The sequence below is a fragment of the Lepidochelys kempii genome, chromosome 1 (assembly GCF_965140285.1).
Source record: "Lepidochelys kempii isolate rLepKem1 chromosome 1, rLepKem1.hap1, whole genome shotgun sequence".
Classification (NCBI taxonomy): domain Eukaryota; kingdom Metazoa; phylum Chordata; order Testudines; family Cheloniidae; genus Lepidochelys; species Lepidochelys kempii.
The window spans coordinates 335586405-335608372 of NC_136380.1; the positions used below are offsets into that span (position 1 = coordinate 335586405).

At 41.1% G+C, this 21968-nt stretch overlaps 1 protein-coding gene across 17 annotated transcripts in view; it reads right to left on the reverse strand.

Moving 5' to 3' along the window:
* The window catches only part of SEMA3D (semaphorin 3D), a 196200-nt gene that overhangs the window by 86035 nt on the left and 88197 nt on the right, over positions 1-21968 (reverse strand). For all 17 annotated transcript variants that reach the window (XM_073328657.2, XM_073328648.2, XM_073328649.2 and 14 more), the window contains 2 exons: positions 16759-16919; positions 2074-2136 (listed from right to left, as the gene is read on the reverse strand). In XM_073328657.2, the coding sequence (XP_073184758.2) occupies positions 2074-2136; positions 16759-16919 (224 nt within the window). The remainder of the gene's footprint in view (positions 1-2073; positions 2137-16758; positions 16920-21968) is intronic.

Sequence of the window (21968 nt, forward strand, 5' to 3'; positions counted from 1 at the left end):
TTAACAACCATGAACCAGTTAAGTCAGCAACAATCTGAAGAAAACATCACAACAGTCCAAATGGCTGGTATATAGCAGTTGTGCCTGAGTAACTGCACACATCCAATGATTGTGCACATACACACAGGACCAGTAACTATAACAAAGAGGAACAGGAACAGAGAGAAGGAAGCAGTAAGTAGGAGGGGAACGAACACACACAACACACACACACACGTCATCACAAGGTCCATGACACTTTGGGGTACGTAGCACCAGGGTAGTCCCTGGACAGTCCTGGCCCTTGCTGTTCAGCAGTGCAATTACCTAGAGTTTCAGAGTAGCAGCCGTGTTAGTCTGTATTCGCAAAAAGGAAAGGAGGACTTGTGGCACCTTAGAAAATAACAAATTTATCTGAGCATAAGCTTTCGTGAGCTACAGCTCACTTCATCGGATGCATGCAGTGGAAAATACAGTGGGGAGATCTATATACACAGAGAACAGGAAACAATGGGCGTTACCATACACACTGTAATGAGAGCGATCACTTAAGGTGAGCTATTACCAGCAGGAGAGCGGGGGGAGCTTTTTGTAGTGATAATCAAGGTGGGCCATTTCCAGTAGGTGACTTCTGGGTATTCTTGATTATCACTACAAACAGTTTCCTCCCCCCCTCCCCGCTCTCTATGTATATAAATCTCATGTTCTCTATGTATATAAATCTCCCCACTGTATTTTCCACAATATGCATCTGATGAAATGAGCTGTAGCTCATGAAAGCTTATGCTCAAATAAATATGTTAGCTTCTAAGGTGCCACAAGTACTCCTTTTCTTATTACCTAGCGTGTGGCTGTCCATTGCAAGGTTATGGCATGGGGCGGGGGTAAAGGGCAAGCAACAGCCTTGCCCTAACTGGGAAAAAGAAGCATACAGCAAAGCTGTTTGGCCACTTATTTTCAGGTTAATATATCTGCTGTCTAACCTGTAAGGTGGAAAGAAAGCTGAAGAGGGAATGTAGTAGATGACACCTACGAGGCATCACAAAACACAATATTCATCCCTCCAGCTGCCTCTCTTTTACAAAAGCACAGACATGGGTCCAACTACAAAGTTTGTGTACAGATCAGGATCAGAGAATTCCCAGAGCTCAGATAAGGTGTTGTTCAGCCCTGCTGTATAATAGAGATAAGGGACAGTCATTATGTTAGGATCCCAAATGGAATCTCCTCATAAAGTGTATTTCAATCCAGGGTTTTAGCTTGGGCCCATCCTTTAAACAAAAATGCCCAGTGAAGGCCTCTGGGTTAGTGGGAAGAGAGGGGAAGAAACTTCTCATGTATGAGTGGGGAAGGCTTCACGTTCTTTATGGCTCTTCTTGTCTTTCATGAGGGAATCTGGTTTCTCTTCACTGTGCAGAAGATAGATGGGGGAAGTCTTTTTATTATGCAGAATGATGCATGTTCTTATATGAAAGGGGACTGTGGCACTGGAGAAGAGCTTATGAATCCATGAGACTGATGTTTTAGACTGGTGATAATTGCAGCTGTCTATGAATTGAGTTAATTTGTAAATGTACAGGTCTGCGGCTTTGTTAATGAATTGCATAAAGCTGTGTTCAGTATATTCCCAAGGGGAAGGGACTTTCTGGTGGTCACAGGAGCTTTTAGTGGCTTTGGATCAGGCCCATAATGAGTATCACAGGATACATTTCATAATGGAATTGATTCACTTCTCAATATGAACTGTGGCTGAATTTTGAACGTATACTGAATTTTGCATGTATACTGATGGCTAAGCACCTCTTCTACTCAGTACTGTTCCATGTTTTGCTTGAAGCATCAGCATTTGAAATAGAGATGAAACTACTCTTTGAAGTTAGTGATTTCAATATCAGTTGCATGCACTTTTTTAAAGAAAGAGGCTAAACTATCAATGGTATGTCTTTTGTGCATTAAATTAGAATACAATAGTGTGTGTATTTACCAGCCTTTCTTCCACAGCTGCTTAATAATCAAATCTAACACATTTAGAAATAAATATATAGCTATACAGTGTTACCAGCACCAATAAAGAAAAACAATTTCTGTACTTACCTGGGCATCTTTCCCAGCTAGTTTGCATACTTCCACCTTGTCTTTTGCTGCAGGCCAGTAAATCTGTAATACATTTAAAGGTGTGTTAGGACCAGAGATTTTGCAGCATTTTACTCTTTCTTCTGATTTTGCTTGAAATATTTCATTGCAAAGAGCAGCTCAAATAACCTTATGTATATTTAAAGAACTGAGATATGAATATGTATTTCTTTAAGAATATCATAATGACTATACAAACTTTAAATACAATGTGGCCTGCCATTTGTTCATTTTATTTACCCATTTTAAGGTAACCTTTAAGACCCTTTCTTTACCTGTTTTCATAATTCATATGCATTTTTAATGTGATGAGCTGTGTCTGGTTCTGAAGGACAGACCAAATTCAGCCTGAGTGTAAAATTAATACACTCTATGGAATTACACTAAAAGTGAAGTTAGCCCAGTGGCTACAGATTTGGCAAAGCTGTGTCTGCCAAATATTAGCTGCGTCTGCCAATTTTAAAATGAAAAGGGGTTTTGTTTGAAAAACTAAAGCATAGCTTTAGGGAAATCTTTAGAACAAAAAGGACATTTGTCAGAAATGCATAGCACATGATTTAATAATCTGACCCATCAGCAGAAACTGACTTATAGTAAAGTATATACATGTAGAATATGACATACATGCATAGAGCAGAATTACATGCCATACTTAATAGGTCTCTTTTCTTTCATATACACTTAGAATCCTGACATATGGAAGTTAGTATTTTTGGAAATATTGGCTCAGATCATTAGTTGGCATAAATTGGCATAATTCCATTTATGGCAATGGAGTTACATTGATTTATACCAGCTGAAGAGCTGGGCCATTTATTTCAATTAAGTAATCAAAATAGGGCACTGTCAAATATATGTATGAATCCATCAGCTAAAGAAATACAAACTTTCGATAAATACAAAGAAGGGGAGAGAGAGAGAGAGGGAAAAGTATTCTTCCAAAAGCAACATGATTTATTTGCCCTGAGTTGACCAGGGATCTTTATTCCTGTTTTTTATTATTTTAAGAGAGCCTGAGTGTGAGGAATTTTTTTTCTGATTGACAGCAAAGAGACAGAAAGAATTTAATATGGTAAGGTCTTGACCGAATGCAAGTTAGGAAATATCTAATGCCTCATGCTTCAGGAGCCCAAAAGTGATTTACCAGTAGCCTGGGTTCTTACAGCATAATGTTCATCTTGGATAGCACTTCATTCAAATCTTAAAACACCACAGTCCTAAGAGTCTAGATTAAAGAGCAGACGTTACATAAGGCTTGTTTTCCAATAAAGACATGCTTTCACAAATATATATATAATTTCCAAAAGGGGATTTAAGGAGTTGAATTCATGGCAATTAAATCAAAACATATCCCTCTGGACAATTTCAGATGGAAGAAAGGGCAATATGATTTATACCAATAATGGTGAGCTTCAAAAGGTTCAAAATTGGAGTTCAGTTCAGATAAGCTTCCAAAATTGTAGGGTTCTGGATGTTGGGGTGTAGATGAGCTGTGCTCAGAGCAAGATTGAAAAGCTTGGGGACTTAAGTAGCTCTCTAGCACCATTTTTACTCCTCCAATCCTCAGGGCTACTCTAATCATGTCATCTTATAAGAGCCCCCTAGGGACCATTAGTACAGATGGAGATCGCTGGAGTGAAACACATTCTAGCCATGACCCCTACACCAGCTCAATTCCACACAATTAAGGCAGCTTGAAAGTGCCCACACAGGCCAAGATTTTGCTCCAGATGTTTATGTGCAATGCTTCTCTGAACCATCCCAACCTCCCATGTCTACAAAACTGGGTCGAGAACAACCTCCTTTATTTGCGTTCTAGCCGTTCTTGTTCTCCTCCCAGCCAGAAATGGGATGTGCTGGCCTTCTGCAAGGAAATTCATTCACTCCCACATGAATAAGGGATGTGCAATCAGGCCATATGTATTTCCCTTACTGTCAAAATGCAGTCATTCATTTACAATTACCTTTGTGGTAAGAAACTTTGTGGTCAACAGTGTGCCCTTGTTGCCAAGAAGGCCAATGGCATTTTGGGATGTATAAGTAGGGGCATTGCCAGCAGATTGAGGACGTGATTGTTCCCCTCTATTCAACACTGGTGAGGCCTCATCTGGAGTACTGTGTCCAGTTTTGGGCCCCACACTACAAGAAGGATGTGGAAAAATTGGAAAATGTCCAGCGGAGGGCAACAAAAATGATTAGGGGACTGGAACACATGACTTACGAGGAGAGGCTGAGGGAACTGGGATTGTTTAGTCTGCGGAAGAGAAGAATGAGGGGGGATTTGATAGCTGCTTTCAACTACCTGAAAGGGGGTTCCAAAGAGGATGGCTCTAGACTGTTCTCAGTGGTAGCAGATGACAGAACAAGGAGTAATGGTCTCAAGTTGCAGTGGGGGAGATTTAGGTTGGATATTAGGAAAAACTTTTTCACTAGGAGGGTGGTGAAACACTGGAATGCGTTACCTAGGGAGGTGGTGGAATCTCCTTCCTTAGAAGTTTTTAAGGTCAGGCTTGACAAAGCCCTGGCTGGGATTATTTAATTGGGGATCGGTCCTGCTTTGAGCAGGGGGTTGGACTAGATGACCTCCTGAAGTCCCTTCCAACCCTGATATTCTATGATTCTATGAAAATATTAGTAAAGGAAATTTAAGTTACATAAACTTTAACCCTTTACAGCAATATTTATTTCAAGAAAAGATAAGGCCTTATAATGTCATCTCAGGAAGTGGAGCTCAAATTTGCTCTTCCAGAGCATAGCTCAGGGTGACATAATGAAAGCACCTTGGTCTGAATCAGACATGCCAGTACAGCTGGTTCCAGGGGCATGGATGTTTGGGACAAAGTACTGGGAAAGAAGCAGGGTCATCAGGGTGAGATGTTGGGGTGACTGAGTGGAAGATGGCATTGGTTTCAGTGGGGTACAGCATAAGTAAGGTAAGAGATTCAGGTGGATGGACCCTAACTCCTGGGCAGAGTCTTTTGAAGAACTGAAGGCATGATAGCATGTGTGGTACAAAATGGACAGATCAGGCTGGGACATGAACGCTTCTTGCCATGCTGACTGAGGAAACGGACAGAGTCAATCCTGACTACAGAAGAGTCACTTGGTTTACATCCTAGCTACTTGACAGCCTCAGAGTTTAGCATTCTAAAGACATAAATCAGTCACTGAAGGGTAGCTTAAGTGCTGCAACTTAACAATCTGTTTACAATTCTGCACAAAGGATTTAATCGTTTACTTTTCATGTGAGAAATGAGAGGTTCCCTGAAAATTCCATTTCTAAAATGTAACACATCAAGATTACATAATAAATTATAAAGTATGATCACAAGGCTGAAGCACTTTTAGTTCTAAAAGTGATCAAACTGTACACAATAATTCCCCAGGGCTTGTTACTGCTAACACTGGCCCTCATAAGTAACTTTAGTTATGTCAATAGTCCCATTGACTTCTCATGTGCATCAAGCTATTTACCTGCATAAAGAAAAGGAGTACTTGTGGCACCTTAGAGACTAACCAATTTATTTGAGCATGAGCTTTCGTGAGCTACAGAAGTGAGCTGTAGCTCACGAAAGCTCATGCTCAAATAAATTGGTTAGTCTCTAAGGTGCCACAAGTACTCCTTTTCCTTTTGCGAATGCAGACTAACACGGCTGTTACCTGCATAAGCATTTCCAAGATCCTAGCTATAGACTAAAGACTGGATGCCTTTCTGGAAGATATGCTTTAGTCAACAAAACTTATTGGGCTTAATATAGAAGTAAATGGACAAAATGTTATGACCTATGTGTGACACCCTGGCACCCCAATAATCACGACTGTCATGTAATTAGGATATGTTTTGTTCGAAGTATGCCTCGCGATGTATTATTCTAAAAGTCTTGATCTGCTAGATATTAATATCTCATTGTATTGTATGTATTATCGTCATATCATAGAATATTAGGGTTGGAAGGGACCTCAGAAGGTCATCTAGTCCAACACCCTGCTCAAAGCAGGACCAATCCCCAACTAAATCATCCCAGCCAGGGCTTTGTCAAGCCTGACCTTAAAAATCTCAAAGGAAGGAGATTCCACCACCTCCCTAGGTAACGTATTCCAGCGTTTCACCACCCTCCTAATGAAAAAGTTTTTCCTAATATCCAACCTAAACCTCCCCCACTGCAACTTGAGACCATTACTCCTTGTTCTGTCATCTGCTACCACTGAGAACAGTCTAGAGCCATTCTCTTTGGAACCCCCTTTCAGGTAGTTGAAAGCAGCTATCAAATCCCCCCTCATTCTTCTCTTCCGCAGACTAAACAATCCCAGTTCCCTCAGCCTCTCCTCGTAAGTCATGTGTTCCAGTCCCCTAATCATTTTTGTTGCCCTCCGCTGGACATTTTCCAATTTTTCCACATCCTTCTTGTAGTGTGGGGCCCAAAACTGGACACAGTACTCCAGATGAGGCCTCACCAGTGTTGAATAGAGGGGAACAATCACGTCCCTCGATCTGCTGGCAATGCCCCTACATATACATCACAAAATGCCATTGGCCTTCTTGGCAACAAGGGCACACTGTGAACTCATATCCAGCTTCTCGTCCACTGTAACCCCTAGGTCCTTTTCTGCAGAACTGCTGCCAAGCCATTCGGTCCCTCGTCTGTAGCGGTACATGGGATTCTTCCGTCCTAAGTGCAGGACTCTGCACTTGTCCTTGTTGAACCTCATCAGATTTCTTTTGGCCCAATCCTCTAATTTGTCTAGGGTCCTCTGTATCCTATCCCTACCCTCCAGCGTATCTACCTCTCCTCCCAGTTTAGTGTCATCTGCAAACTTGCTGAGGGTGCAATCCACACCACCCTCCAGATCATTTATGAAGATATTGAACAAAACCGGCCCAAGGATCAACCCTTGGGGCACTCCACTTGATACCGGTGGCTGCCAACTAGACATGGAGCCATGGATCACTACCCGTTGAGCCCAACAATCTAGCCAACTTTCTATCCACCTTATAGTCCATTTATCCAGCCAATACTTCTTTAACTTGCTGGCAAGAAGTGTCAAAAGCTTTGCTAAAGTCAAGGAACAATGCGTCCACCGCTTTCCCCTCATCCACAGAGCCAGTTATCTTGTCTGAAGGCAATTAGATTAGTCAGGCACGACTTGCCCTTGGTGAATCCATGCTGACTATTCCTGATCACTTTCCTCTCCTCTAAGTCCTTCAGAATTGATTCCTTGAGGACTCAATTATGTGACTCAAATATGTGACGTTATGAAGTGGGCTATGTTTGTGTTACTGAAACAAGTTGTGAGGTTGAGAACACCCACAAGCAGCCTTTCAGATACAACAATAAAAAAGCCAAACAATGTTAATGTTTTATTGAGGAAATGCACACAAGCACAAGGATTACCCCAGGAACTGTGTACAATAGAAACCTCTCAGAGATAGAACTACACAATGGGAAATGTTTGACCCAAGTCACAGCAAAAAGAGCTTTCCAGCAAGTGGGAAGAAAATATAAAAAGGGGGAAATGACATCATGACAACACACCTGAAAACACCTGAGGAACAAAGATGAACTGAGGGAAGTGATGGTCCCAGACTAAAGGGATTTTTAGCCTGTGAATGGAACACCTGGGGATTCCAAGCTGTAAGCAAGTGCAGCTTGCCCCTTAAGAATTTCCAGCTTGATTGTATCAGCTCTTAGGGTGAGAATCTGCTATTTAAATCCAATCTAGTTAGTATATTAAGTTTAGTTTGCATTTTTAGTTTATTTGCTAGGTAATCTGTTTTGATCTGTTTTCTTTCACTTATAATCACTTAAATCTATCTTTTATGGTTAATAAACTTATTTTTGCTTTATCTAAACCAGTGTGTGGGAATCATAACTCGGGGCAAAAAGCTGTTGCGTATTCCTCTCCACATTGAGGGAGGGGGCAAATGTTATGAGCTTTCGCTGTACAATTCCCGTGCAATGCAAGATGGGATAATTGTGGGTTTATACTCCAGAGGGGGTGCGTGCCTGAGGAGCTGGTAGTTGCCCTAGCTGTAGCCTTCCCATGCAGGGGCTGGTCCAAGAGCCTGCATGTAACTGCAGCTGGGTGCGTCCCTACCTGTATGTATGCTGGTGAAAGTGCAGGCTGGAGAGGGCTTTGCAGCTTGTCACAGCAGTACAGTTTAAGAGGGAGCTCAGGGTGTTGGGTCAGGGGGGCTCAATGGTACCCCAGTTCCAGGTGGCACCCTGGAAGAACCGGTCACACTATGTTATCGAGAAAATCAGACCAATCTAGTGGTCCCTTCTGACCTTAAAATGTACAAATCTATCGATCTGTGGATGGCTTGGACTGACAAGGTCAAAGCAAAACTTACTTTATTCTGCAAGATGCATTTAAGCTTATGCATTCAATGCAAAATGTAAGTGTTGTAATCTCTTACTGACCAAACCGTTTTATCCTGGAATTCTGCAAAAGGAAGCTCATTAACAAAACCATTTTCACGATAATGAACATGGACAAATGCTACATGCATGCCCTGCTAAAATCTGTTATGAGGTTGCACTACAAGTATTACAGAATTATTTTTTTTCAAATCTAGATAATTATTTCTGGATTTAGAATAATTAGTTTTCATTCCATAAATACCACCAATTAGAGCTTATAAATTGCCTGGAGAGCATCTGTATCTTAAATATCTGTGAAAATTGTAGGTTACCTAACTTCAGTGAAGAATGTAACTGTATTAAAGATGTGATCCATCCACTCAAAAGGTTTTTTTTTCTTTTAATCATTTATTTTTCTTGAAAAGTATATATAATGAAGATCCAAAGGTCAAAGCTGACTTTATAGTTTCATGATTTTGTCTTATGTAGCTCTGATCTAGAATGTACCCTATTATTACTGTTTGACCTTATACAAGCGACTGCTCTGTGCCTCAGTTTCCCCATCACTAAGTAAGATAGAAAGAACATGCAGCATCAATAGAAGGTTTTATGTTGCTCTAAAATAAAATGCCCCCAAATGTAAAATTGTAACATTATGGCATATGACTCTGTTTGTAGTGGTCACTCAGCTCTATGGATTACACATTAAATTTCCAGAAATCAGGTCGTATTGGTGCTGGGGTGCTTGTCATTTGTTTTCACTGATCAGTGGGGCAGTTGGTAAAAAGAAATTCCAAGTAATTTCTTCTATTTTTTTCAAAGGTTCAAAAGAATTTCACACTTTTTTACATATTGCTTAGCAGAAAGAAAAGACATTTACAGTATTTGGGAATGCTAGGTAAGGCCAGTTTTAATGTCATGTTTGTATGACAGTTGCTCTATAGGTACATGAAATCTGTTATATGCATGTGTCCACTTTGAGATATTCACTGTTCAGTGATTTGGACACAGTGATCATTCAGACACACCGATATTAAGGGAGGATTGTCCAAATCAGTTCTTAAAACAGGATCCCATTGTATTGGCTGCACTCTCAAAGCTAAGATTTTTTTAGACCATTACTAAACAAAGAAGGATAAAAAGTAAACTCCTTATCTAAATCTTGTCCCATAATTAATTTTTTAAAATAATTACTCTTTCTTTTTTAAGAATTTTACTGAAGCATCAAGATTTAAATGAACCAGAAGAATAGCTGCAGCTCCTTAAAATGTTAGGCATATATTCTGAATTTTCCTTTAGTGTACATCTGCCACACATCTCCACACTTTCAACAGACACATACATACCTGATGGTCTGACTCCTACACCTGAAATGTACATTCCCAGACTTATGTCTCACAGGGCTTTTCAAAGTCATGTATTTTATTACTGACTGAAAAACAGATACAGGAAAAAATGGTTCGCTATATGCAAGCAAGCTACTCAAAAAGGGGACCTGATTCTCCTCTTGCCCAGCATAATTCAGCAGTAACTCAAAGTCAGTGGAGTTACACTGCTGTCAAACCAGTGCATTTTATTGCTACCCAATTACTGCATACATTCACAATGTAATCAACCCATGTAAATATGCCTGGAAGCTGGAGAGAAATTCAAGAAGGAATCTAGTCTAACCTCCTGTGTAACACAGGCCAAAGAACTTTCCCCAAATAAATTCAAGAGCATATTTTCCACAAAAACATTAAGTCTTGGTTTAAAAATTGCCAGTGATGGAGAATCTACCATGTTCCTTAGTAAATTGTTCCAATGGTTAATTACCCTCACTGTTAAAAATTTGCACCTTATTTCCAGTCTGAATTTGCCTAGCTTCAACTTCCATCCACTGGTTTGTGTTATACCTTTCTCTACTACATTGAAGAGCCCATTATCAAACATATATTCCTCATATAGGTACTTATAGACTAATCCAGTCACCCCTTAACCTTCTCTTTGTTAAACTAAATAGATCAAGCTCCTTAAGTCTATCACTATAAGGCATGTTTTCTAATCTTTAAATCATTTTCATGGCTCTTCTCTGAACCCTCTCCAATTTATCGACATCTTTTTTGAATTGTGGACATCAGAATTGGACACAATATTCCAGCAGTCGTCACACCACTGCCAAATACAGAGATAAGATAACCTACTCAGGATTTCCCTGTCTAGGCATCTAAGGTCCTTAGCACTTCTGGCCACAGTGTCGCACTCGGAGCTCCTGTTCAGCTGATTATCCACCAGGACCCTCAAATCTGTTTTCTATCTGAACACTATAGTGAGGTCTTAATATATAACTATTTTCACTTTAGGATTTGATTGTATTTAAACTATCAATTATATTAAAAGAAAATAATCTTTTAATAGTATTTCTATTTTTGTAAAATGAATGGTTAAAGATACATTACAAGCATATATGAAAATTAGAAAGAAAATATAAAAAGCACAGATGCTGATTTCAGTGACACCAGTGCAAAACTGGAAAGACTTCATTAACTTCAATGGAGTTACTCTGTTTTTCCCTCCCACTGTAAATGAGAGAAGAAATTACCCCACAGTTCGTTTGTCATGAGGGGAAAACTACGCTCAACATGATAGCTAGGGAAAATGCCACCCCTTTTCACATTAGTCTCTCCTCTTCATTTGAATGCAAATTCCGCCCTCACATATTTGAGCAAAGCCCAAGATGAGCAGGATCTTTCAGATGGAAGCATACCACCTATTCATTACACCAAAAGCCAAGCAGTGACACATGAATATGGCAGTGGATGTTTGCACTGTATTTTATGGCAGCATTACAAAAGGAAAAGGAAGATACATTCTCTTCTAACTAAAATTCCTGTGCTGTTCCAGTCAGATAAGGTATTCTTTACATGATGTCCTGGTCTGTTGTGTTGCTCTGCCCTGTTGAAAGGCTGCTGGGGCTTTCACCACAGATGTGGCTGAGTCTGAACGAAAGGTGAAGCGATTTCTTCACTCAGTTCATTGGGCTGTATGTTTCCATGTGATTTTGGACTAAGGAAAGTGTTCCAACATGCAGGGAAGCAAGTTCCATGAGAAGAAACCTACCAAGAAGGCGACTGTCATTGTGCATCTGGGGCCATGTAAACTGGTGGGCTGATCCAGCAGCAGGGGGAAGATGAAAGCAAGCTCCAAACAACAGCTTGACTCCAGTTCTCTTCTCAGGGCTTTCTTTACTAGCAGACATGCAGACCAAAACCAAACACAGGCGAGAACAGTCCCACTGCTCCCCCTGGGCTTCTCTTAGCTTCATAGCCCTTCCAGCACTTCTTCTAGAACTTCACAGGCCACCCCAGCTGAGGCTTCTCTCCAGGTAGCTCCTGATCTTTGCAGGTGGCTCTTTTCAGGTCTTACATCCTGACTGGTGCAGAGAGCCCCTTCTCTCACCTTGGGTCCCCATTGTCTGCTCCTCTGCATAAGAGGTAGGAAGCCCTGTAACCAATTTCCTGTAAGACACCTTACCTGCAACTACATTTCCCAGTCTAATTGGTCTGAGGGCCTTAACAGGCACACTTCCATGTGTGCATGAGCCCCACGGTTCAGTGCCCTAATACAGGCCCACTCCCACATTACTGCTATGCTAAAATTCCTGTTAATTCAGTCCAGATTTAGGGAAAACTCCCACTGATTTAAATATAAGTTTTGCTTGAGAATGGGTGGCAAAATGGGGCCCTTATCAAGTGTTTGTTTTACTATATGAGGATGGGGTCTGTCCAAAAGTGAAAAGAGATAAATCACAGGACTGTTAATCCACATGCTACCCCTCAAACATTCACATGGTGTTGCCACAAAACAAGCTGCAAGCTAAGGATGCCCTCAACTACAACAACTTGTGACCTTATGTCAGTGCACACTGTGGCAGGTCAAAATAACTCATTCCAAAGAAGAGCGTGGGGATGTGACATGTTTATCTGTTTGGCCCATATGTGGATGTGTTTTCTAGCACTGACAGCTCCTGTAGGTTGGCAGCTTTTCAGGAGTTTGTCAGCTCTTGATAGCATTCCTATTGCTGCAAAGAAGGGTGGGTCCCACTGTAGATCGCACAGTGATAACCACGCTAACATGTAACCCTGCTTACACTGCTGAGGGCAGTAAGTACATAAGATGCAGAGGAATATGGGAATTCCTGTGCAGCATTTTCACCAACATTTGTACAGTTGACTGAAGTTATTTTCTTTATTTATTCATTTAAATTTAAAATAATAAGCCAAGGCTCTAGGTGCCCTAACAATACAATAAATGCAATGAATCCCATCGGTATAGAAGTAATCATTTCAGCAAGAACTCAGCCAGCCAGATGCCTATCAAAACTCCTTTTCACCTCTTCATCATTGTGAGGAGCATGCTATCTTCAAAATCCTTTCTACTGCCTTCCTTTTAAACTACACCCTCTAATGGTTACAAACTACTGTTCTTCAAGTATACCACCTAGGAGTGACATGCTGTAACAAACATCCACTGGTGCTCTTTTCTGTCTACTTCTATGCTGATTTTGCGGTGGTTATTTGTTTGAAAAGAGTCACAGGGTCTCTTCTTTATAAGCAGTTTGCAATATTTGTCAAGTATCTTAAGCTCTTTGGACGAAGACATTAGGGCATATGCCTATGAGCTCTCTTATGGAAAAGCCCTATGGAATTTAACAGAAAACCCTCTTGAGGTTTGTAGGTCCTATGTAATTTCATAGACAATTCTATCCCTGCTATAGAAAGGTGATCCTATTCTATTAAGTGCTATAGACTTATACAGTAATATCTAAAAAATTCCTAAATTAATTGATCTATAATTTTAATGGTATTCATTCCTTTTACATTCTACAGGGCGATCGTGACTGTGCTGAAAAGGGGATAATTTTTCAACCATAACACAGTTGACACATTAATAGACGGGAGTTATCAATCACCTCCACAATTACCTAGAATAAGCTGATTAAAAGCTACAACAATTAAAGAAACCATGTACTTGAAGAAAAAAAATCTGTTAATTGGTGATGAAACTGTGATATGACAGAATACAGAAGCTATATTTTTTTTTAAAAAAGTATTAAAATAATACTCCTCATCAAGAATTTCATAGTGGATAGCTGCTCTGTCTCTTTCCAACATATGTGACTAACTATGCTGTAACAGAAAGTTGTAAAAAGGTATTTTTTTAAAAAAAGGGGGAAGGGACCCCTGCTTTTGAGGCTTCTTTAAATACTATTCCGGAAATACTGTAACTTATCTGAACAGACTCTACAATGTAAATTTGTCAAGTGAATGTACAGAAAGTGGCATTCTAAGAGAAAATAGGGGGATATTCAGAGTTAGATATTCAGGGTTATAACTGTTCTTCTAAAAAAAGAAAAGGAGGACTTGTGGCACCTTAGAGACTAACAAACCTAAGGTGCCACAAGTCCTCCTTTTCTTTTTGTGGACACAGACTAACATGGCTGCTACTCTGAAAACTGTTCTTCTGAATCCCCCAAAACTGAGTAACAGCCTGTATGCACATCTCTAGATTCACTAGATTTATAAAATTCAAACACTGTTCATGCTCTTTTTCCCTCCGATGAATGAAAACCTGGGCATTAGTTATACAAACTTTCAGTCTGACTGCAAACCTCTTGTGCCCGTCTCAAACCTCTAAGCAGGATTCTTGTATCATCCTTCTGTAGAGTCATTTGTAATTGTACCATTTGCAGGAAGAAATTTAATATCCTGATATGTTGCTTCTATCCCTAATGGACACCTATAGCACAATACCCTTTTTTCAGAAGACTCTTAGTTCAAAGAGTACAAAGGAGACACTTCAGACCCTGGTAGTCCCAACATGTGTGGTTTCCTCACACAAGGAAAGGCTGCAGCTGAGCCGAGTGGCACAGAGCCAATCAAAACCACAGTCAGTCTAAACACAGCACAGACAAACACTACATTCTGACACTTATTTGCTACTGGAGAGTACCCTTTGGCATTTGATACTGGAGAGTAACCTTAGGCTACAACGTACGTGAAATCTCTCTCTCCCCCTATCATTGTGTAAGTATATTATGGTCATGGATGCCAGCACTAAACAGATAAGACAGACAGACAGATACATAGATGCCAATATTGTAAAACTTGAGCACCTAAAATTAGGCATTGAAATCCATACTTAGGCATTTAAATAAATGGTCCACTACACAAAAGTTCTTCCCCCTCCCACTGAAATTAATGGGATAAGTAGGTTCTCAGCACCTTTGGTCACTCATTTAGCAGCCGAAATATACCTTGTGTGGCTGTCTTGTGATAAAACTCAAGACAGTTAAATGAAACTCCACAGCAAAATTGTGAGTGAAAACTGGGTTTGATCCTGGGGTACATCTACACACATAGCCTCCTGTGAAGTTAGGATCTACTAAAATCTACAAATTTTAATTAGTTACATATTTCAAATTATCACAGTATCAATCAGTTTTTCACTTATTTGATTTTGATTTATCACAAGTAAATTTTAGTTCTATTATAAAGTGAGTTTACACTCTGGAAAGCACTTCTACAGAAATAGCAGTATATGGTTCCATAGTAATTGTCTCAGTAACTTCAGCCTGAATGCTGTGGTGCTTATAGTAGCAAAACTCCCACTGAAATCATTGGGAGTTTAGCTAAAGTAAAGACTTGTAGAAACAGAAATCTGCCTCCCTTACACGTGATTTCCCCTTCTTCCACTGCCCAGTTGCCAAAAACTGGGATAAGAAAGTGTATGGTAGGAATAACTGCAGCAGGAATAATTCTGTTATCCATAACTATGCCTAAGAGATGGATGGGTGCCATTTGTACATTGTTACAATTCTGACTATACTATTGAGCTCTACGATTGAAAATGATCATTCGGAAAAGCATACAAAGAAATAGGAATAAAAGAATAAGTAATAGCTATTCAGATTGTGAAGTTTGATATTAGAAACTCTTTTCTACAGTGCTCTCATGTCTTCCCTTCAGACAGATGGGCCCACCCTGAGTTACACTGGTATAGCCCACAGCAGAATTTACCTTTTAAAGCCTCCTGTTGTATATAAAGAAAATATAAAACACAGCTGAGGATCTAACTTTCTTAAATCAGAAACATATATGTGATCCCATCAAAAAGCAGTTTTAGTTAGAGTTTTTGTGCTAGTACTTGGTTTTTATACACTAGGAGCCAAAGGTATGTGCAAAAAGCATCAAATCATCATCCCCACTGGAAATATTGAGGGTTAAACCTACACCCTTCTCTTAGATATGGTCTAGAACAGTGGTTCCCAAACTGTTCCACTGCTTATGCAAGGAAAGCCCCTGCTGGGCTGGGTCGGGCCGATTTGTTTACCTGCCGTGTCCGCAGGTTCGGTCGATCGCAGCTCCCAGTGGCCACGGTTCGCTGCTCCAGGCTAATGGGAGCTGCTGGAAGAGGCGGCCAGGACGTCCCTCAGCCCGCACCGCTTCCCGCAGCTCCCATTGGCCTGGAGCAGCAAACCGCAGCCACTGGGAGCTGCGATCAGCCGAACCTGCGGACACGGCAGGTAAACAAACCGCCCCAGCCCACCAGGGGCTTTCCCTGCACAAGCGGCAGAACAAGTTTGGGAATCACTGGTCTAGAAGTAACAAAATTAATTTTACCCAGGGTAGAGGCATGGGCTATGTATGGTAGCACCCAACAGAGGTCCCTTGTAACCCAAATAATTGTTCACTAAATAATTGTTCAGTAAATAATAATTCACTATTAGTACAGTTAAGAATATTTAAATTGTCTTCAAAATGTTGAGTGCCATTTAAAACAAAGCAGACTAACATACTAATGGGACATATTGTATGCTTAGTTAGACCCATAACCCCAATGAAATCAGTAAGCAAGGACAGAAATGACCTCACTGTTTGTTTGTTTTTTAAATTTTTGTCATGCAAATGTCTCCATTAGGCTAAAGGGAAGAAGAAACAAATACTTTGAGAGGTGTCCTTGCCATTTGTTGATATTTTGGTTTCATGAAGTGCACAGCCTCTATAGGTATCCGACCTAATACATTTCTTTATTGCTACAAGGGGTCACACACACTGACAACCTCCGTTGATTAAAAGCAAACCATGTAACAATGGGAGGTGAGATTATTAAGTCCGGTTACGAGGACGCATCACGTAGCGCATTTGCCATTTAGCCAGCGAAGACAGAAAAAAACAAAAACACAGGACCGGGAAAGGGGCTGAAAACAAACTTATCAGATGAACTGTGTAGAAAACAAACTGACCTTTTTTACACTTTTGTTTAAATCAACCAAGCTGAGCAGAAAGATGTGGTCTTTAGCTCCGATTAGCAGCCAGCCTCTCTCCTCATCTAGCAGCAGGGTCCGAAAATCAAACCCCTCCGCTGAGCCCAGGAATGGGATACAGCTGTTTGAAAGCAGCAAGTCTGTGGGAAAATGAAGAAAATCTTTATAATCAAAATGTTTACATATGACTCATTGGTGTCTGTTATAAATATATGCAACCACCATGGAGGTTGCCGGTGAGATAACTGCAGCGGACAGCATATCTTTCTGGAGTCAAAATACAGTTTTTGTTATTCTCAAACATGGTTTTTTTTGGCTTTCAGTTGGGTTATATTTACTTTCACAACTGATTTTTAATGTGTAAAAATTTGTTAATAAATATTTTAAAAAGTCTCTGAGGAATCAGACTTTTGGAAGAAATTGGAAACAGGGAAAAGGCAAAACTTTGGAAGAAATTTGCTACATCTTTTTCTTGCTGCTATAAAATCTGGCCATATTATTAACATTATTCTGTATTTTAATTACCATTATGATTATTCACCCCACTCAAGGATGAGGACCCCAATGTGCTCAGCTCTACACAAACAATGTAACAATAAAGACAGTCACTGACCCAGAGAAATATCAGACACGATGTAACAGGTGAACCAAAGAGATAAGTTAGGAACGGAAGGATCTGAGAGATTGAGGTAATAATAAAATTGATAGAGGTTAGCATAAAAAGTGAGACAACGTGGGTGAGGGAATCTTTTATTGGACCAACTTCTGTTAGTGAGAGAGACAAACTTTCGAGTTACACAGAGCCCTTCCTCAGGTCTGGGAAAGGAGAGGATCACAGCTAGATACAAGCTCAAACAGATAGGTTAGCATAAGTAGTTAGCACATCTCGTAAGGGACCATTCAAGGTGAAGTGGGCCAATTAACACCCCTGTAGTCATAGGACAAAAAGGGGGGCTAGTGGGTTACAGATTGTTGTAATAAGCCATGAATCCAGTATCTTTATTAAAACCATGATTTTTAGTGTCTCGTAAAGTTATGAATTTAATCTCCCAGGCTTGTCCTTTGAAGGTGTTGTGCAGCTGTCCTTTGAGCCTGGGAGCTTAAATCCGTAAGCTAGACACTAAAAATCATGGTCTTAATAAAGATCCTGGATTTGTGGCTTATTACAACAATCTGTAACTCAGGCCATGTCTGTGTGTGGAGCGCAGCAGCGGCGCAGCTGTACTGATATAGCGTCTGCAGAGCTCTCCCATCGGCACAATAAAACCACCTCCACGAACCGCGGAAGACACAGCGCTGTGTATACGAGCGCTTCTGTCAGAGTAACGTATGTCGCTCAGGGGGGTGGAATATTCACACGCGAGTATGTTTTGCCGATATAGGCTGTTGTGTAGACATAGCCTCACTAAGCCCCCTTTTTGTCCTATGACTACAGGGGGGCTAATGGGCCACTTCACCTTGAATGGTACCTTTGAATATCTGCTAACTACTTATGCTAAACTATCTGTTCCCTAAAAAGAAAAGGAGTACTTGTGGCACCTTAGAGACTAACCAATTTATTTGAGCATGAGCTTTCGTGAGCTACAGCTCACTTCATCAGATGTTTACCGTGGAAACTGCAGCAGACTTTATATACACACAGAAATCATGAAACAATACCTCCTCCCACCCCACTGTCCTGCTGGTAATAGCTTATCTAAAGTGATCAACAGGTGGGCCATTTCCAGCACAAATCCAGGTTTTCTTTTTTTGCGAATACAGACTAACACGGCTGTTCCTCTGATATCTGTTCCCTCTTGTATTTAGCTGTGACTCTTAGGCTATGTCTACACTACTGCCTATGTTGGGAAAACTTATCTCGCTCAGGGGTGTGAATATTCCACCCCGAGTGACACAAGTTACACCAACATAAGCGTTCGTATGCACGGCGCTATGTCAGCAGGAGAGTTTGTCCCGCCAACATAGCTTCTGCTGCTCGCGGAGGTGGCTTTATTACGCTGACGAGAGAGCTCTCTCCTGTCAGCATAGAGCGCCTTCACCAAATGCGCTGCAGCTGCGTTGTAAGTGTAGACAGAGACTAAGTACCTTTCCCAGGCTTGAGGAAGAGCTCTGTGTAGCTTGACAGCTGTCTCTCTCACTAACAGAAGGTGGTCCAATAAAAGCTATTACCTCACCCATCTGGTCTCTAATATCCTGGGACTGACATGGCTACAACAACACTGCACAGCATAAAAAGTCTCAGTTCGCCGCTTGTCTACCCATACGGGTGGTTGGGGATGTACAGGAGCATAGTATTAACATTTGAAACAATCTAAGCAACACATATGAGACTCAGGTATGGCACTATGGCGCAGTCTTGCAGTAGGGGGCAGTATGGAGACAAACCAGCCCAGCCAATGCTAAAGGAAGCTTGCATGGTGCCTGAGCCAGGCACAATGGCCCAGGTCCTCAAGGTATTTAGCTACCTACCTCCAGGAGCCTTGGAGGAGCACAGCCAGTGTACCCGCATGAAAAGGAGACAGCGTGTGCTTGCCCCACATTGCTGATCTATCAGCAGAGGAAGTGAGGCCATTGCTAGGCCCCTCTACTCGAGTTGTCTAACCTGAGCAACAAGTGCCCATACTTGAATTGAGCTGTTGCTTTTGTGAGACATCCACTTTGGCCAACACTGGAGACTGAACAGGGGAACCTCCAAAGCTAAAAGCATGAGTCTCCACTGCTTGAATTCCAGAGACCCCTTCAGTAGCACGGGCTTTATCTGACTCTGTGGATCCGTGACAGAAGGGGACATGTAACATAAGCCAATCAGTGAATTACACTTGCACACAGAAGAGCGCAAAGACTATGACTGAAACCAGCCCAACAAAGCTCTGGAGGACTTTCTGCCTAGGGACCCTCTTTCAGGGTTCTTACCGGGAAAGCAAGCATAAACCAGGGCTAAAGTTGACCAACCAATTCATCTACTGATATTCTTCTGCCTGACAGTCCCCATAAACACCTCTGTTCTTAGCACATCCTCTAATTCTAACACAGATTATTAAGATAGCCCCACCTCTTCCAGTTTGATTTCTTTTTACTACATGTCCAGCATGCGGCAGTGCTAGATCAGTTTTCCCTTCACGCTGTGGAAGTGAGCACTAATTTGGGGAGAACACACTTAAACATGCAGAAATCATGCATGGCCTGGTTTCCTAAACCGAACCACACACATCTTTTGGGAGAGACAGATGAATCCAGGGATCAACAGAACAATATCAAGGTTCCTTCCTTCTCAAGGTAGGTGGACTTACTCCCACTCCTTTATCTAACCAGCATGATTTATATGCCCAGCACATGAAGAAAAATGTTATTGGGCTTTCATGAACAGGAATTCCCCATTCAACAAAATAAACGGAATACCCCAGAGGACTCTTGCACGCTAACAGAGATATGGCAGACACTATAGACTGCTCAAGGATTAAGCCAGTTTCTTGGGAAAACAGTATTGGGGAAGAAAAAATAAATATTTTATCATTATTCATCTGCTAATGAGGATATTGTTTCAATAGTTATAAGCTGGCTCTTTGTCATCGTTATGTATGAAGTCCAGGTATTATTGTCTGGCTCATTACTGAATGTTGTTACAGCACAAGCTGCAGACAAATTGCCCTGTATTGAAGCTTCTGTTCCCTTAGGTGAGATTTATCTGGTGCTATTTGGAAAAGTCTTAATTTAAATAGGATATTAATTCAATTGTTCTGCCTAAGCTGTTTCGGGCAAGGGCTGTCTTTGCATGCATCTTTTAGAGCCAAGGATGTTGCCGGTGTTTAGCAAATAAATAGTATTTTACAAGGGCTGTCTCTTAGTCAGACCAAGAGCACAAGAAAGGAGCTAGGGCTGCACAGGTTTTCATGGCATGATGCTATGAACACCTGAGCCCTGTCCAGACTGCTCCTCAGGCTAAAAATGCAGTTGTTGGAAACTGGGTACCAAATTTTCCAGTGGAGACAAGGCAGCGTAGCCTGAATATCTCCATTTATCCACTGAGCAGGTACAGCACACATAGTTAGCTTACCCATACTGATCTGCCAATGGAGGTTGAGGGGATGATTTATTCTCCATGATCCATTCATTTGTTGGCCTCTCTGTGGAGGCAGCCAATCAGTGCCACTTATGGTGCGTTTTTTCTTTTTTTTTTATTTGTGTGTGATGTGGACATCTGTCCACTGGGAATTAAAAGTTGTTCAAGATTCTTTCCAAAGTTGTTGTTAATATTATTTGTATTACTGTAGTGCCCAGAGGTCCCAGTCAAGAATGGGGTCCATTGTACTGGATGCTATGAAAATACATAGGATAAGATTCCCTGCAGCTGTGCACAACAGAGTAATGGGTTACAGCCACTTAATACTCCCTCAGGCTACTCTAACTTGAACTAGCAGCGGTCTCTAAGGCCCTGTTCAGCAGCTGAGCATTGCTGGAGAGCATCATGCTCCAGTCACTCCTCCCTCCTGCCCTCCCCCTCCCCGCCCCATCAGCTCTACACCATTCTGGGATAAAAGCAGAGACCAGGGTGTCTGGCCCATACTACATGTAAATCCCTGCCCTAATGACTTTGCAATCTCGATTAAAACAATGCATAAGAGTTGGGTATAGCAGACAATGGATGGGCTCAAGGAGGAGAGATGAGAGTAACAGCAATGGGAACACACAGCTACATAGATCAGCCATGGATAATTTGCTGGAATTAATTTTAAAGAAACAGGAGATTTTAATGAACGACTGTAGGCTGGTACATTTTAACAGTTGCCCCCTCTTTTTTTTAGTCCCAAGTCTCATGAGCACAAACTCAAAATGATAGATTGTGTGATGTGTCTAAATGAGACCACTGACCTCATTTTTATCTGCATTCTAGTAAACCAGGATTTGAATCTGGGTATCCAGCGATAGACAGCTACTGTCCTCTCCCACCTGGCTCTGATTGCCATAGCTCATAAAATCAGTCAACATGCTAAGATATATAGCAATGGAATCCAACATATCTGAGAGGGGAGGAATGAGGCACTGGTTTCCTTTTTCATTTGCTTAATTGGAAGGAAATCTCTCTGCAATGAGCATCCCAAAAGGATAATACGTCATTCCTTCTTCATGAGCAAATACTGTCAAGAAAACTTAAGTAATCATCTCAGGCAGCTATTAAGGGGAAGTGAAAG